At 42.0% G+C, this 17,412-nt stretch overlaps 1 protein-coding gene across 1 annotated transcript in view; it reads left to right on the top strand.

Moving 5' to 3' along the window:
* The window catches only part of LOC122555487 (Nance-Horan syndrome protein-like), a 94,710-nt gene extending 78,398 nt beyond the window's left edge, over positions 1–16,312 (top strand). The window contains exons 9-10 of the mRNA XM_043701513.1: positions 3,479–3,599; positions 12,234–16,312. Of these exons, the coding sequence (XP_043557448.1) occupies positions 3,479–3,599; positions 12,234–12,804 (692 nt within the window). The 3' untranslated portion in view covers positions 12,805–16,312. The remainder of the gene's footprint in view (positions 1–3,478; positions 3,600–12,233) is intronic.
* The last annotated feature ends 1,100 nt before the right edge of the window (positions 16,313–17,412 follow it).

Genomic DNA, 17,412 nt, shown 5'->3' with positions numbered 1-17,412 from the left:
AATGCATTCAAAAGCCCTATTATGTAAGGATGGTGAGGTGGGGGGGTGGCATTTTCTTGGAGCTGGACTGCACAGCCCAGGTGAACACAGCAAACATTGGAAGCCGAGTGGGAGGTGTGCATTTCTGTACCAGAGCTTGGTCAATTTCCCTCAACGTACAGGAAAAGAAGAAAAATTGAGCAGGTAGTTTAAAGATGCATACTCTGACTTGTCCAGTTTTAAGATCTTTACTGTTCACACTTAAGTAGAGTTTTGGAATACTGAATTTTCCAAGTTGTAGAAAAATATTGATTTTTTTCATTATTTGGATGTAATACTTTCAGCACATATCCTTTATATATTAAAAAAAAGTGTTGATTTAAAATGTCACCCAAGGCATATTCAAGTTGTCATTTTCTGGATGTAAGTTTGCTCGCTGAGCTGGAAGGTTCATGTTCAGATGTTTCGTCACCATGTTAGCTAACATTATCAGTGAGCCTCCAGTGAAGCACTGGTGTTAGTGCCCACTTTCTGTTTATACGTTTAGATTTCTTTGGGTTGGTGATGTCATTTGCTGTGGTGATGTCAGTTCCCATATGGTATCATTTCTTGTTATTTTTTTCAGAGGGTGGTAAATGGTGTCCAAGTTGATGTGTTTGTTGAATGAATTCCAGTTGGAATGCCGTGCTTCTATGAATTCTAGCGCATGTCTCTGTTTGGCTTGTCCTAGGATGGATGTTTTATCAGCTGAAGTGGTGTCCTTCCTCATTTGTGTGTAAGGATATTCATGAGAGTGGGTCATGTCTTTTTGTGGCTAGTTCATGTTCATGTATCCTGGTGGCTAGTTTTCTGCCTGTTTATCCAATGTAGTGTTTGTTACAGTCCTTGCAAGGTATTTTGTAAATGACATTAGTTTTGCTTGTTGTTTGTACAGGATCTTTTAAGTTCATTAGTTGCTGTTTTAGTGTGTTGGTGGGTTTGTGCGCTCCCATGATGCCAAGAGGTCTGAGTAGTCTTGACAGTTATTTCCAAGATGTCTTTGATGTAGAGGAGAGTGGTTAGGGTTTCTGGACATGTTTAAAGATCTGTAACAAACACTACATTGGGCAAACAGGCAGAAACTAGCCACAAGGACAATTGAACATCAACTAACCACAAAAAGACATGGCCCACTCTCATGGGTGTCCTTACATACATATGAAGAAGGATACCACTTTGACTGGGACACTTCCATCATAGGACAAGCCAAACAGAGATATGCAGGAGAATTCTTGGAAGCATGCCATTCCAACCAGAACTCTGTCAACAAACACATCGACTTTGACCCCATTTACCACCCTCCGAGAAAAAGAATAGGTACTGACATCACCACAGGAAATGACATCACCAACCCAAGGAAACCTAAGCATGTAAATAGATAGCGGGTCTCTAACACCAGTGCTTCACTGGAGGCTCACTGATGATGTTATCTAGTATGGTGACAAAATGTCTGAAAATGAACCTTCCAGCTCAGCAAGCAAACTTATATCCAGAACCTCAATTTGAGCTACAAATATTCTCTAAACCTGTCATTTTCTGTTTGGTCATAAGTTTAGGAGTTGTGGTGCAAGAATATTTTATAATTGTTTAATTTTGGGGCCAATAGAAATTGCACAGCAAATATTTAACACTGATTCCTGGACAATGCAAATATATTTTGTGATTGTTTTTGACAATGTTTCTGCAGAAGCAGTTCGAAAATAAAATGTACTTTTAATGGTGAGACTTTTAAGCAAATTTTCTCTCCAATTTTCTTTTTGAAACTACATCATCAGAGATATGCTGAATGAAAGGTGTTTTTCTCAGACAGTTAATAATAACTTGTCTAAATAATTACAGGGAGAAATGTTTTCTAACATGAAGTCGGTAAAGGCAGTTAAACAATTAAACCAGAGGGCTGCAGACATTTTAGACACACTTAGAAAGTTAGCAATCCTGGACAAACAGGTAGATGACAACCCACTGAAGGTATAGGATGATTGTGATTATACATTACTGTACAGTTATTGTGAAGAGGAGATGCAAAGTTGAAGTTTTCCAGCTTGCACTCACCAGGACTAAGGCACATGAGCTGTTAACGGTAAACCTTAATTTTCAGACCAGGCCAGTAGACTTTGATTGGTCAGGTTGTTGCTATGGGCAATACGGCAGAGAAAACATGTTGACCCAATCAGTGAACTACTCCCTCTCGTGTGAACTACTTGAGTCAGCAATGGCCCAACCAATTAGCACCTTCTTCTCATTCTGTATAAATTGGTGTTCCTTCTCCAAGTCTGGTGTCCTGGTCCTGATGAGTTCAAGACAAAGAGCTTTGACCTCATATCTTTTTTTTAGCAATGTTTAAATTTCATACTACAAGCAAATATTTGTACAACTACATGTTACACAAATCGACTTTAGTTATTCTGGTTTGAACTTATGCTGTATATGTACATGAGTTGTGAAATGAAGCTAGTTAACAATTTACATCAAGCCTCAATTCATGAAGATTGACCTTGGAGTATTCTTGGAGTGACTGAGGAAATGTAAGGTTATAACGAGGCATGCTATTGCTGCAATCTCAGTTGTAGATATGAGGCAACCTGAGTCAACTCCCACAAAAGAAGTTTACAGAAATGACCTATACCATTGTAGCTCTGATTCTGAACATAATCTTCTGTCCCAGAGATGGTAGTTTCCGAGGTGGGAAGGTTATTTAGTTAGGCAGGGGGTGATGTCATTGCCTCAACACTGCCACCTTCCCACACCCACCAGAATGAATGCCCATGGTGAACTTCACTGGCCAATTGAACCCTTTCAAGGGAATGCTTCGGCTAGAGGTAATCAATGGCTGACTGAGGGACTGGTCATCAGGAAGCAGGGATCCTGATAAGAACTGTTCTCTGTCCTTCCTTCTTAGCCACATTAGGAACCCATGGCCTCAGTCACCCATAATCCTGGGAGTGGCAGCTACAGCCTCCTCAGTGGCATTATTGAGTACAAGAGCTGCGGGCCTCTGACTGACCCATCTCTCTCACAAAGTGGGTTTTCTGCTCCTGACATCATGGTCCTTGGTGAACGTTCTCCAGTGGCCTTGCTACCTGCCTGTTTGGCATGTTGTTCAACGGCTTTAGTGAAAACATAAATGGTGAAAAGTGGTGTCATGTTATTTCTCCAGCTAACAGGCGAGCTCCCTGCTCCCGAACTAGAGTCGGCCTTCTTTATGGTGGACACACATTCGATTTGAATCGAATACCAAATTATTCTCAAATCTTGAAAATCATCCAGCGCAGTAATTTGAAATGTTGCACAGGCTAGGATTCCTAATGCATTTTTGGTTAAAATGTTCTATTAAGCCACAGTAAAATCTCATTAAATGCATCTATCTCATGAAGGTTTTGTGCAATTGTTTGCCAAAATGAATCGAAATGTTAATACACTAAGACACCAAGGAAATACTGCGTATCTTTCTCATCCACAGATGTAGAACAGGCTGAAAGTTGCTTAACTTCTCCTTTGGATCTTGAGACGAATGAAGATAATGTATTCATATCACCAAACAAACTCCGTACAACAGAGGACCTTTTTGCTGTGATTCACAGGTCAGGAGTCTTTACAAACATTTCCATGTACTTGTCTAGAAAATGACCTGAAAATAAATTGCAGACGTTACTTGTGTGAATTCCAAGCGTTTCTGTTTCAGCAATGGCTGGGAGTGATAACGAGGTATATAAATCTTCTGAAAGGTTTTGGAAACAAGATTGTGGCAGTTTTGTTCAGACACTGATTGAAATTTTTATATTGATTTTTTGAAGCAAATGCTTTTTTCCTTTCTTACTGTGAATGTATAAAAAAAAATGAAGTGCGCATATAAATTTTCTCCCTTCGCATAGCAAGTTTACTCCATAAAATGGTGAAGAAGGATAGATAACTGGAGGAAGAGTAATTCAGCAACAACAGCTCCATTTATATAGCATCTTTAGTGGAATGAAAAGTCCAGTGGTTTCACAGGAGCATATGGTTCTTAGCAGGGAAAGATAAGATAAAGTATTTTTTTCACTGGTCGGGGAGGGATTAAATTTAAGAACAGGGAGGTTCTGCTGCAATTGTACAAGGTGTTGGTGAGTATTATGCACCTGGAGTATTATGTACAGTACTGGTCTCCTTTATGACTGTTGAATCCCTACAGTGTGGAAACAGGCTCTTCAGCCCAACAGGTCCACACCGACCCACCGAAGAGTAACCCACCCAGACCCATTCCCTCTACCCTACAGTTCGCCCTGACTAATGCACCTAACCTCCACATCCCTCAACACTATGAGCTATTTAGCATGGCCAATTCACCTATCCTGCACATCCTTGGACTGTGGGAGGAAACCGGAGCAAACCCACGCAGACACAGGGAGAACGTGTAAACCCCACAGATAGTCACCCGATGCTGGAATCGAACCTGGGTCACTGGCGCTGTGAGGCAGCAATGCTAACCACCGTGCCACCCCACTTGAGGAAGGATATACTGGCTTTGGAGGCAATGCAGAGGAGTTTCACCAGGTTGATTATGGAGATGAGGAGGTTTCCCTGTGAGGACAGGTTGAGCCGCCTGAAACTAACCGCATGGTGGTTAGCACTGCTGCCTCACAGCGCCAGTGACCCAGGTTCGATTCCAGCATTGGGTGGCTATCTGTGGGGTTTCCACGTTCTCCCCGTGTCTGCGTGGGTTTGCTCTGGTTTCCTCCCACAGTCCAAGGATGTGCAAGGAGGTGCTAGAATTTAGAAGATTGAGAGGGGATCTTAATTATGAAAGGGATAGACAAGATAGAAGGAGGCAAGTTGTTTCCACTGGTGGGTGAGACTAGGACTGGGGGGGCATGACCTCAAGATGAGGAGGAGTAGATTTAGAACAGAGATGAGGAGGAACTGCTTTTCCCAGAGAGCAGTGAATCTATGGAATTCTCTACGCAAGGAAGCAATAGAGGCAGCCTCATTAAATATGTTCAAGACACAGTTGGATGGATTTTTGCATGGTAGGGGAATTAAGGGTTATGGGATCATGCAGGTAGGAGGTCAGACCAGCCATGATCGAAGCCGGCTCGATGGGCCGAATGGCCGACTCCTGCTTCTATTGCTATGAAACTATGACAGTTCTGGCTCGCTCATTGTTATAAAAAAAAGTCCTTTTCGTCCCTTGAATCCTTTCACCAGCTCCAAGTTGAGTGATCCAGTTACAGTCTCTGGGAACCTGTGACTCCAGGTGCCTAGGTGCAGGATTACACATCGGGAGGGCTGGGCCATTTGAGGATTTACATCCAATAAAATTGCAGTCAGTTTGGAGGCAAGTCCAGAAGAAAATCACTGAAAATGCAATAACACTGTAGCAGAGGAATTAAAAAGAACATTAAACAGAAAAATAATTAAGTGACAAAAAGATTAACATTTTAAAATTCAACTACCTTGATCAGAAAAGAAGCCTGCTTGGTGGTCTTCGAAGGAATACAAATGATGTCACCCAGTGGCCAAAACATACGACTGCAGGCAATGAATTTGAAATCAGCAACTGCTGGGGACTGAGTATGATTTTACAACTTGAGTGGCTCAACTGAGATTCATCTCAGTTATTAGATTAGATTAGATTCCCTACAACGTGGAAACAGGCCCTTCGGCCCAACAAGTCCACACCGATCCTCCGAAGAGCAACCCACCCAGACCCATTCCACTATATTCACCCCTGCCTAATGCACCTAACACTACGGACAATTTAGCACGGCCAATTCACCTGACCTGCACATTTGTGGGATTGTGGGAGGAAACCGGAGCACCTGGAGGAAACCCACGCAGACACGGGGAGAACGTGCAAACTCCACACAGACAGTTGCCTGAGGCGGGAATTGAACCCGGGTCTCTGGTGCTGTGAGGCAGCAGTGCTAGCCACCGTGCTGTCCCGGTGAACTGAAGCAAAACTTTAAAATATGCAAAAAATCACGGTCTTTAGACTGTAGCATCCTCTTATCCTCAGTTCATAAACAACAAATAAAGCAGATGTCCCTCTGTGTTACAGGTTAATCTGTTAAGGTCTCCTACAGCCAGCTAGGCCATAAACAATTAATCTCCTCCTGGATGCTGTTGTCTCTTCCTTTATCAGTGTTTAGCCTACCCTGTCACTTCCCAAGCCCTTCATAGAACATTTTTGTTAACACTGTCTCCTGTTTGCATGGATGACATTGATACCAAGCTGCAATATGGTTCACTCCATAGAAATTTGAAATCTGCCTCAGTTCTAGTACAGAAAGCACAAGACCCTTACAGTCTAAACTTTTCCCTGAACACAACTACATGCACACACAAAATATTTTTTAAATGTATGAACATCCTGTCATATGTGCTTTAGTCCTTTTTCTCATTATCTGCTGATACACCAACTTGAACTGTTTTCTTGGTAGTTTTTGTCCATAGTGGTGATTTGCCATTGCCTCCTACTCTCCATAGAACAGGGCAAGGAAGCAGGTGCAAAGTCCTACCTTAGCCAAAATGGGAAATCAAACACACTCTGATATTCAACCACCCAGCTAACAGTGATCATCAGCCTCCAAATCATAAGTTGAATTGTCAAGTAGCAACTTATTTTATTATTGCCTGGCATGACATATGGTATAGGGCAGTTAGAGGAGGTGTAGCAATGAAAATACTTATCACAATATCTGTCATCATGAAGCTCCATCATTCATTTTATTGAGGCCAATCAATTTAGCAAGTATACAGAGTCGACGGGGCACTTGTGAAGTGGGTTCAAGTCCTACCTGCTCCAGCGGTTGTAATAACTAACATCTCTGACTAGATTGATTAGAGAATATCTGCAACAGATCACTCCTCCCCTCATTTGTACCTTACCGTTCATCTTAGCTCCATGTTCCTTGATACTCTTACCTAATAAAAATCTGCTCATAACAGGCTTAATCCTCCCCCACCCACCCCCCAAGAACCAGAGCCTTTTGGGCCAGATATATGGAATAGGCTGTCTTCACTCTGCGTGGGTTTCCTCCAGGTGCTCCGGTTTCCTCTGAAGTGCACTTCTTGGGTTGAATTTTCCCAGTGTTGTGCAGATGCATTTGGAGACAGTCTGAGAATCTTCTTGTTGTGATTTCGTTGGCGATAGGGTCTGATGGTAAATTGACGAGATCAGTCCACTTGAAAATGGCACTGGGATCCTCCCCGTGATGTCTGAGCCATGCAACCCTCAATGAAATCAAAGTCTAGCCATTGTTGGAGGTGGCCCCAAATAGCTCACGGCCTATTGAAAGCCACTTCCAGATGACCACAGTGAGACTTTTAGCCAGACAATGCTGTGGCTCCCTGAAGCTCTATGTTGTCCTTAACTGGATGGGGTTACAAGTTCACTGAATGGAGGCCACAATTGAGCCTGACGTTGGGGTCCCCAATTCTCAGCAAAGTGCGGCCTTACCTGTTTGGTTTAGCTCATCAGTTTTCACGGATTCTTTGCTATATATAGAAGCATTTTTTTGACAGCTCTATCAAAAGTCAATCATAGGACATTGGAATGGGAGTAGGCCATTCAGCCCCTTGAGGCTGTCCCACCATTCAGTGAGATCACGGCTGATCTGTGACCTAACTCCATATACCTGCCTTAGGGCCCATATCCCTTAACAGTTTTGCTAAATTTACATTTATCTATCTCAGATTTAAAATTAACAACTGACCCTGCATCCACTACTGTTTGTGGAAAAGAGTTCCAAAACTTTATGTCTAGAAGTGCTTCATATCATCTCTCCTGAATAGTCTGGCCATAATTCTCAGACCAACCCCCTAGTTCGAGAGTCTACAGCCGGTGGAAATAATTTATCTTTATCTATGTTGTACTTTCCTTTTAATTTCTTAAAACTCCAATCAGATCACTCTTTAACCTTCTCAGTTCTGGAGAAAACAGGCCTAATTTGTATAATATTTACTCATAACTTAATCCCTGAGCCTACGTATCATTCTTGTAAACTCACATTGTATTCCCTCCAAGGCAAATATATCCTTCCTAAGGTATGGTGCTCAGATCTGCTCCAGGATTCCAACTGGGGTCTAACTAGGGTTTTGTATAACTGCAGCATAACCTCTGAATCCTTGTACGCCTGTCCTCTAGATATAAAGGGCACCAGAGTGTAGATCAGAGTGGTGCTGGAAATGCACAGCAGGTCAGCCAGCAGCCGAGGAGCAGGAAAATCAACGTTTCGGGCAAAAGCCCTTCATCAGGAATAGAGGCAGCACTCAATTCGCCTTCTTGATTATTTTCTGGATATGTTTGTGCCATTTTAAATATCTCTGTCCCTGAGTCCCTGTCTATGTTCCCTCAGAGCTCTCCGTTTTCAGGGAACTCATGCTAGAATACATTGCAGGCAAGCAGCAACCCAGCATTTTTAAATTCATTCATGGAATGTAGATGTCATTGCCTGGGCCAGCAATCATTGTCCATCCCTAAGTATTGTTGAGGTTGTGGTGAGCTGCCTCTTTGAACTTCTGTAGATGATGGAGTATGGGTATGCCGTCAGACTTCCCAGCTTCTGGCCTGCTCTAGTAGTCATGGTATTTATATGGCTGGTCCCGTTCAGTTTCTGGTTACCAGGGTCTTGATAGTAATAGGGAATTCAGCAATGTTAATGCCAGTGTTTGCCAGTTGGAGATGGTCCTTGCTTGACACCTCTGTGGTGCAACTGTTTTGAACTCAAGCCTGGATATTGTCTCACTGTGCTAATGAACATGGACTGCCTCAGTACTTTTAATTGTGAGCTTTGACAGCAACTTTCGGCAGCATTCACTATCAGTAGATGTTAAACCAGACATGTTGAAACCACAATGGAGAACAGATGGCTCCGTAAATTGAGGAGGTCTTCAGATTTGCATCAAATTTCACCATTTAATTTGAATGATTTATTTAATATGTGATATAAATAGCATCTCCCAATTAGATTTAGCTCTGATCTTCATACAGATGACAGCTGAGTTTGCTCTTGGGATATTTGGGTGCTTCAACAATCTGGCGCCCTGAGGTGAGCTGTTCTCTCAAACAGCGGATCCTGGAACATTAGAGAATGTGCATTCTGTGGATTTTCTGACCATTAAAAGGGAGGGATGTTACCCTGAGAGTGATGGTTGTACAGCACTGAAACAGACCCTTCAGTCCACCCATCCATGCCGACGAGATATCCTAACCTAATCTAGTCCCATTTGCCAGCACTTGGCCCATATCCCTCTAAACCTTTTCTATTCATATACCCATTCAGATGCCTTTTAAATGTTATAACTGTACCAGCCTCCACCACTTCCTCTGGCAGCTCATTTCATACATGCACCACCCTCTGCGTGAAAATGTTGTCCCTCAGATCTCTTTTAAACCTTTCGCCTCCCACCTTCAATCTTTCACCTTTCATTTTGGATTCCCCTACGCTGGGAAAAATACCTTGGCTATTCACCTTATCCATGAACACTGCTGTCCCTAGTGGAAATACCAGATTGTGGACTCCACAATGACAACTGACTTTCAACAAATCTTTGAATGTCAGAACATTCAAAGTACAGAGGGATCTGGGAGTGCTAGTTGAGGATTCTCTGAAGGTAAACATGCAGGTTGAGTCCGTGATTAAGAAAGCGAATGCAATGTTGTTAATTATCTCAAGAGGGTTGGAATATAAAAGCACTGTTGTGCTACTGAGACTTTATAAAGCTCTGGTTTGGAGGACTGTGTCCAGTTTTGGTCCCCACACCTCAGGAGGACTGTGGGGACTGGAGCGTGTCCAGCGGAGATTCACACGGATGATCCCTGGAATGGTAGGTCTAACATTTGAGGAACGGCTGAGGATCCTGGGATTGTATTCATTGGAGTTTAGAAGATTAAGGGGAGATCTAATAGAAACTTACAAGATAATACATGGCTTGGACGCTAGGAAATTGTTTCCGTTAGGCGAGGAGACTAGGACCTGTGGACACAGCCTTAGAATTAGAGGGGGTAAATTCAGAACAGAAATGCAGAGACATTTCTTAAGCCAGAGAGTGGTGGGCCTGTGGAATTCATTGCCACAGAGTGCAGTGGAGGCTGGGACGCTAAATATCTTCAAGGCAGAAATTGATAAATTCTTGATGTCACAAGGAATTAAGGGCTACGGGGAGAATGCGGGTAAGTGGAGTTGAAATGCCCATCAGCCATGATTGAATGGCGGAGTGGACTCGATGGGCCAAATGGCCTTACTTCCGCTCCTATGTCTTATGGTCTTATAGTCTTAACATTTTCTAACTAACCTGTTTAGAGATGTTACCACACACCTCTGGAGCAGATCGGACTTGAACCCCAGTCCCCCTGGTCTTGTGATAGGGATTCTATTTCTGCACCACAAGAGCCCGAGTTAATCATGTTTGTAGATATTTTGAATCAATCTGTTCAGCTGTGTTGGACAGAGCTCTCAAAGATAGTGGAATCAAGGGTTATGGAGATAAGGCAGGAAGAGGATACTGATTAGGAATGATCAGCCATGATCATATTGAATGGCAGTGCAGACTTGAAAGGCTGAATGGCCTACTCCTGCACCTATTGTCTATTGTCTATTGTTATGATGCATGTCTGAGGCAGTTGGGAGTTGAACCCGGGCCTCCTGACCTTAACACTGCTAAGGACACATGACTGCACCACACTACCCCCCCCATATGGAAAATGTCACAAGGTACAACACAAAGAGTCATACCAAAATGGACAAATCATCTGTATTAACTAGACATTAAATATATGCATTATGTGTTATTGCTAAAAACAGCAGAATCCTTCAAATACTTTGAGCATATTTCTTTCTTTCAGTGGCATTCATCCTCTCAGGAGGAATCTCCATCACTAGAAGGACAGAGTTGCATTTAAATGGAGCCTTGTATGACCTCATAATGTCTCAAAGCACTTTATAGCCAAAGAAGTACTTTTGAAGTGTGGTTCCTGTTGTAATGTAGGAAACAAGAGCTTCTAATTTTCCCAGAGCAAGCTCCCACTGACAAGTCATTTTTGATGATGTTGGTTGAAGAACTAATATTAACTGGGGGGGACTCTCCTAATGGCTTCAGGCTCTTTGACATCCATCTGGGAGGATAGCGGGTACTTCTGACAGGGCTGCACTCCTTCAGAAGTGTCAGCCTCAATTAGAGGGTCCAGTCTCTGAAGTGAGACTTAACTTCATATTTTGCTGACAGCTGAGAATGCTACTAATGAGCCACATTGCTGAATCATTTAGCAGATATCTGGGATGTAGCCTTGTTATTGAATGCAGGACATAGGGAACACTGTACATATGAATTGTATTCCAACCAACTGCCCTGCACCTTCTCCTGAATAGGTTTATCAACCCTCCACAATTGTCCTCCTGAATTAATCTCCTGGAGACCATAGCCAACATCCCAGGAGACATATCATGGCAACCTTGAAAATAATGTGTGTTTTTGACTTATTGTCCAGGCATACTTCCATTTGCTAAGCCTCATTTACTGCTGATGGAATTTCAGCTTTGTTTCCCTATTTTCCTAATTTCTACTGTGGAGAACTGCAATGTAGAACTTTTAGCTTTTAGCTTTATTTCTCTGTTTTTGTACCAAATCCATTTTAAAACTTAAGATTTGTAACTGGGTACTTTGTACCTAAGATGGCAACATTGTACACATTTCACTGTACTCCTGTACATGAGTACATGTGATAACTAAACATAAAATCCCTAGTGTGGAAACAAGCCATTTGGCCCAACAAGTCCACCCAGACCCAGTTCCCTATTGTATTACTTTACATTTCCCCTGACTGATGCATCTAACCTACACATCCCTGAACACTGTGGGCAATTTAGCATAGTCAATTCACCAAACTGCACATCTTTTGGATTGTGGGAGGAAACCAGAGTACCTGGAGGAAACCCATGGAGACATGGGGAGAATGTGCAAACGCCATACAGTCACCCAAGGTTGGAATCGAACCCAGGTCCCTGATGCTGTGAAGCAGCAGTGCTAACCATTGAGCCACCATGCCACCCCCTTAAAAACATGCTATTTGATTGGGTGGTGGGAGGTTGGATACTATGCACCATTGCATCCACCCAGAAGTGGAAACCCTGTTTCCCAGTTGTTCCCAACTGATGTCAAGATGCTTTCATTTGAGCCAGTGTTTATAGTAGGGTTGGTGAATGATGCTAGAATCTGATCTATGTTGTTTTGCCCTCTAGATCAAAGAGGAAGCTTCTGGGAAGGAAAGATTCTGACGAGGGGCCAAATGTGAACAAACCAAAATCATCCCCTGGGACTCCTCCTGCTGTTCAAAAGCAGCCTGGCCCTATTTACAGGAGTGTCCGCAAATCCAACACCTCCCACGAGGAGTTCAAGCTGCTGCTGCTGAGGAAGGGCAGCCGCTCAGACTCCAGCTACCGACTGTCCGCCACCGAGATACTGAAATCCGCGAGTCCCGTATCTCCCAAGTCGCCGGGAGACAGCTCGCCAGAACAGGCGAAGGACTCCGAGGACATGACCCCGGCCCCTTTGCCTTCCGGGCGCGAGGTGCAGCCCCCGGTGTCACCGTGCTCGCCCAGATTCAGCACCGAGGGCATCTCCGCCCGCGGCTTCTCGCTGTCGGTGTCTTCGCGGCCAAGTCGCTCCCGTGCGCCGCCAGTGGCGGGCAGCAGCCGTTACAGCGTGCGCAGCCGCCTCCACAGTGCACCGATGCAGGTCATCTCTGAGGGTGAAGCTGAGAACTCGGATGGAAGCCCGCACGACGATCGGAACTCACAGGGTGCACAGTAACTGTCCCGCTGGAGAACAAACATCAATGTGCATGTGGGGTTTTTTTTTCCTTTTTAGTTTAGCAATGTTTATGCTGAAAGGTTTATCAAAACAAAAGAAGAGCAGGGCAAGGTCTAAACTGTGTTCAGAACACACACAAAGAAACAGGTTATTGCCCAATAGGTACTGAGATAAGACAACCCTTCACTGTTCCTCCAAAACTGCTCATGAAATTCAACCATTCCAGCGTACACATATTTTGATTAAATAAGTTACAATTTGAGACATAACCAGAGCAAATGTTGAAGAGATTTTAGATGGAAAGGAAATCAAAAAAATATCCTTAATGAATTTGGGCAATTACTCTGTTTTTAAAGTCTCAGATGAATTTTGCAAGGTTTATGCATGGTTGTTCCCTATTTGTGTGATATTAGTGGGGTGTCATTATCCTAGGCTGATTAAAACAGCAGCCAAAGCAACAGGACCATTGTGAGAAAGGTACATTGCAAGCCCTTGGTATTCCTGATTGAGTGATGATAGGTGAGAAGTGGAATGGCTCTGCTCTGAGCAGCACAGTCTTTGAAACTAATGTAAGTATCATTATTTTTGGTTGATTTGAAAAGGTATTAATCCTTTGAGCAATGCACATTCGTAATCATCTGCATCATCAGTGTGTTCTCGGAATGAAATAGTCCTTGATCTTAAAGATTAAAACAATGATGGAGGAGGAAAAACATGAGCAAATTGGTTTCCTTTTCAAAATACAGTCTCCAAGCTAATCTAGATATTATTCCTAAAGATGATCACTTTGGGTTTGTGGTTTCATCTCACCCATAAACCAGAACTGAGATAGTCTATCACTATAATTAATTTGGGAGAAAAACATGTACCGCCTCAAAAGGTTTACAGAGTTTTTACATTTACCTGGATATTTAAATCTAATTGATGTATTATTATATAACTAATAATTATAATTAGATAATTGATAGTTGTCCACTTCTAAGAGTTTAAAATTTATATTGCTCAAGTATTCTTCCCTTACAGCTTAAATCTTAATTAACTTCTACTGGTTACAGTAGAAATAGGATTACAGCTAAAGGATTAATACTGTACTACCTAATAATGAAAAATATTATGTTTTTTTGAATTTACTAAAAATCATTATATTGTACAAAATACAAAAGGAACCTAAGGAAATGATTATTTTTGTGATTAAAGTTGAAATACCTGTGTGTAGACACCAAGAATTGCATGTTTGCAAATTTGCCATATTTGAAAACAGTATACAAACATTTTGGGAACCACAATGGTGGGGGTTGAGGCAAAAAAAAGAGCTTTTTTAACATAAGAGACATTACCATTGTAATGAAAATGTTTTATCTACAGGTTGTAATGCACAGATGTCAGTACGATGGGATTGACATGGAATTAACTGAGAAGATAAAAAGACAGGGGTTTTTTTGTAGTTTTAAGTTCTTCAATAAAAAAAAGGGAGTGAAGAGCAGTAAGTGCATGGGGGAAATTTTAGCCTTTAGGAATTGGCACTGTAGAGTAACTTTGGGCAAGTTGTAAAACAGGGCTGATCCTGTGGTTGGCCGCCCAGTAACTTAGCATAAAATTACCCCCACATAGGTTTGTGAAGGAATTGGTGATGGTGTAAAGTCAAAAATGAATAGGGTAGAGGATCTATTTCATGTGTATTGGAAATACCATATTCAAAAGTGAGAAGAGGATGATTAATGGTGTGAGATGACTGATGCGCGAATGGGTAAGAAAATGGGGTATGTTTTAAAGTGCAGATTGATCCAGTGATGTTCAGTGAAAGAAATTTTGCCAAGAAGATTGTAATTCCACTTTGGCATGCTGAAGAAGTGCAGAAAGCAATGTAGATTTTGAAATATCTACACTGAAGATTTGAAGACAGTCCCAAGTTAGGAATTGATGGTGATAATATTGTAAACGCTCTTTTCTCAAAAAATGATCACAAATACATTTGGTACCATGAGCTGATTCTCTTCAGTTCAGTCAACTACACCAAGCATTATTGTTCTCGTTTTACTTGAGTATTTGTTTAACAGCCCAGGTCAACTTCACTTAGAAGAAAATGACTGTTACAAAACTCACAGCTATTATATCTGGCCAGAGATATAGATGAGAAAAAGATAGCAGGAAATCATGCAGATGATGTAAACTGGAAACAATGACAGAAGTGTTGGAAATACACAGCAAAATCGATCAGCATTTGTTAAAATGATCACACTTCAAGGGAAATCCTCCTGTAAGGAAGTAAAAATCCTACACAGATGCAGAGTACATTAGAACTCTTGGTAGGTTGTAGGAGGAAGGTGGGGGAATTGAAGCAAGGTATCTTACTGTATTAGCTTTTTCTGCCTACTGATAAGATTCCTCCTGTGACATCAAATATTTCATTCTTGTCTGTCAAACCTTACATTATTTGGAATAATCTGATTCTTATGAATGAGCACATTTTCTTCTGTAATACGAGTGCTTTTTATCAGTGCAGGCAGATGTGAATTACACAACTTACACAGACCCACACACAGCATATCGCGTAAAGCACTCAGTGAAAACGTGTTTTTCAGCAGAAGTTTATATATCAGCTGTCGAGCAGCTAAAATATCATCAGCCGAGCACCATATCTTTATCCCTCTCCAACATGTGGCAACATGGAGATGTTTAGGAATGAAGGCAAGAATCTTCTGGACAATTAACTTCTTGAAATATGTGATGCACAGTTACAAGGGATATTGCTTAGTTATTTTGTAAAGCACTCATACAATTACTGAATGCTCTGACAGCACTGCCATCTTTGGACAAGGTGAACTAATTACATTGTACAAATTACTTTTGTGAACCATCATTCCAATATGTGTGTTCTGTTGTTTGCACTGAAGTGTAAGACAGTGGGTGTTTGAAGTTCTGCAGCTGCTTTCCTATAGCATTTGATGATCCCTAATTTATATAGGCTTTCTTTCTGTTTATTTGGCATATATAAAACAACTGCACAGTTTAAATCAAAAATGTATACCGTCTCATAAAGAATTATGCCTAGGTTTTGCCAAAGGTTGAATGAACGCATCTTAACTGCATAGATGGCAGAGTTAACAAAATATTGGTTTTGGTTTATTGTATAAAAATAAATATAAGAGAAGGTTACAGTGTAACTGTATTGGTACTAGAACCAGTTCATCTGGAAGACAAGAATGGTTTATGGATTTGCAGCCATTTTATAATTTTTTTGTAATATTTGTAAATATGGACTTTTTAAAATGCCGAGATGCTTTTTTGTAAAATGTTTTCAAAGTTTACAATTAATTTCTAAGCCTTTGTATATTTTAGAGCTGTGCAACACTTTTAAGTCTTGTATTTATTTTTAGTAAAGATTGTGAAACTTTCCCTGTGAATTCTACCCAAGTACAGTACGTATGGCCAGTCAAGTCTGGCTGCTTTGACATTGTGCATAGAGCCTGAGAATAAATGTGACTGCATTGGATCGGCAGAAAAAGAATTCTTTTTCCAATGGTTCATTTATTTTATGCTTAACCTCACATATTCAGAAGGATCCACAAAGGAGTATATTATTGCAAACGTTTCGTCCCCTGTCTAGGTGACATCCTCAGTGCTTGGGTGGCTCCTGTGAAGCGCTTCTGTGGTGTTTCCTCCGGCATTTAAGGTGGCCTGTCCCTGTCGCTTCCGGTTGTCAGTTTCAGCTGTCCGCTGTAGTGGCCGGTATATTGGGTCCAGGTCGATGTGTTTGTTGATGGAGTTTGTGGATGAGTGCCATGCTTATAGGAATTCCCTGGCTGTTCTTTGTTTGGCTTGCCCTATAATGGTAGTGTGTCCCAGTCGAATTCATGTTGCTTGTCGTCTGCGTGTGTGGCTACAACTCACCAGAACGAAGGACCCGATACCCAGCATAAGCAAAACTAATGTAGTGTACAAAATCCCATGCAAGGACTGCACAAAACACTATATAGGACAAACAGGAAGACAGCTAACGATCCGCATCCATGAACATCAACTAGCCACGAAACGACACGACCAGCTATCCCTAGTAGCCACACACGCAGACGACAAGCAACATGAATTCGACTGGGACAACACTACCATTATAGGGCAAGCCAAACAAAGAACAGCCAGGGAATTCCTAGAAGCATGGCACTCATCCACAAACTCCATCAACAAACACATCGACCTGGACCCAATATACCGGCCACTACAGCGGACAGCTGAAACTGACAACCAGAAGCAGCAGGGACAGGCCATAATAAATGCAGGAGGAAACACCACAGAAGTGCTTCACAGGAGGCTCCCAAGCACTGAGGATGTCACCTAGACAGGGGATGAAACCTTTGCAACAAAAGCTTCCAGCTTGGCGAACAGAACCACAACAACGAGCACCCGAGCTACAAATCTTCTCACAAACTTTGAACAGGAGTATATTATACACTGGGTGTACTCTGACTCTCCAGCATCTGCAGTCCTCACTTTCTCTCATACACATAGATCAAGAAATTAATCTGTAATGTCTGATGCCATATAAACAGACATTGATTTGAAAACTGGCAAGGATTCCCAAAATATTCTAAATGTATTTCAAGTACGCTA

This window comes from Chiloscyllium plagiosum, chromosome 12, assembly GCF_004010195.1.
Source record: "Chiloscyllium plagiosum isolate BGI_BamShark_2017 chromosome 12, ASM401019v2, whole genome shotgun sequence".
In the NCBI taxonomy this organism is placed as follows: domain Eukaryota; kingdom Metazoa; phylum Chordata; class Chondrichthyes; order Orectolobiformes; family Hemiscylliidae; genus Chiloscyllium; species Chiloscyllium plagiosum.
This window is presented reverse-complemented; position numbering and strand designations above follow the sequence as displayed.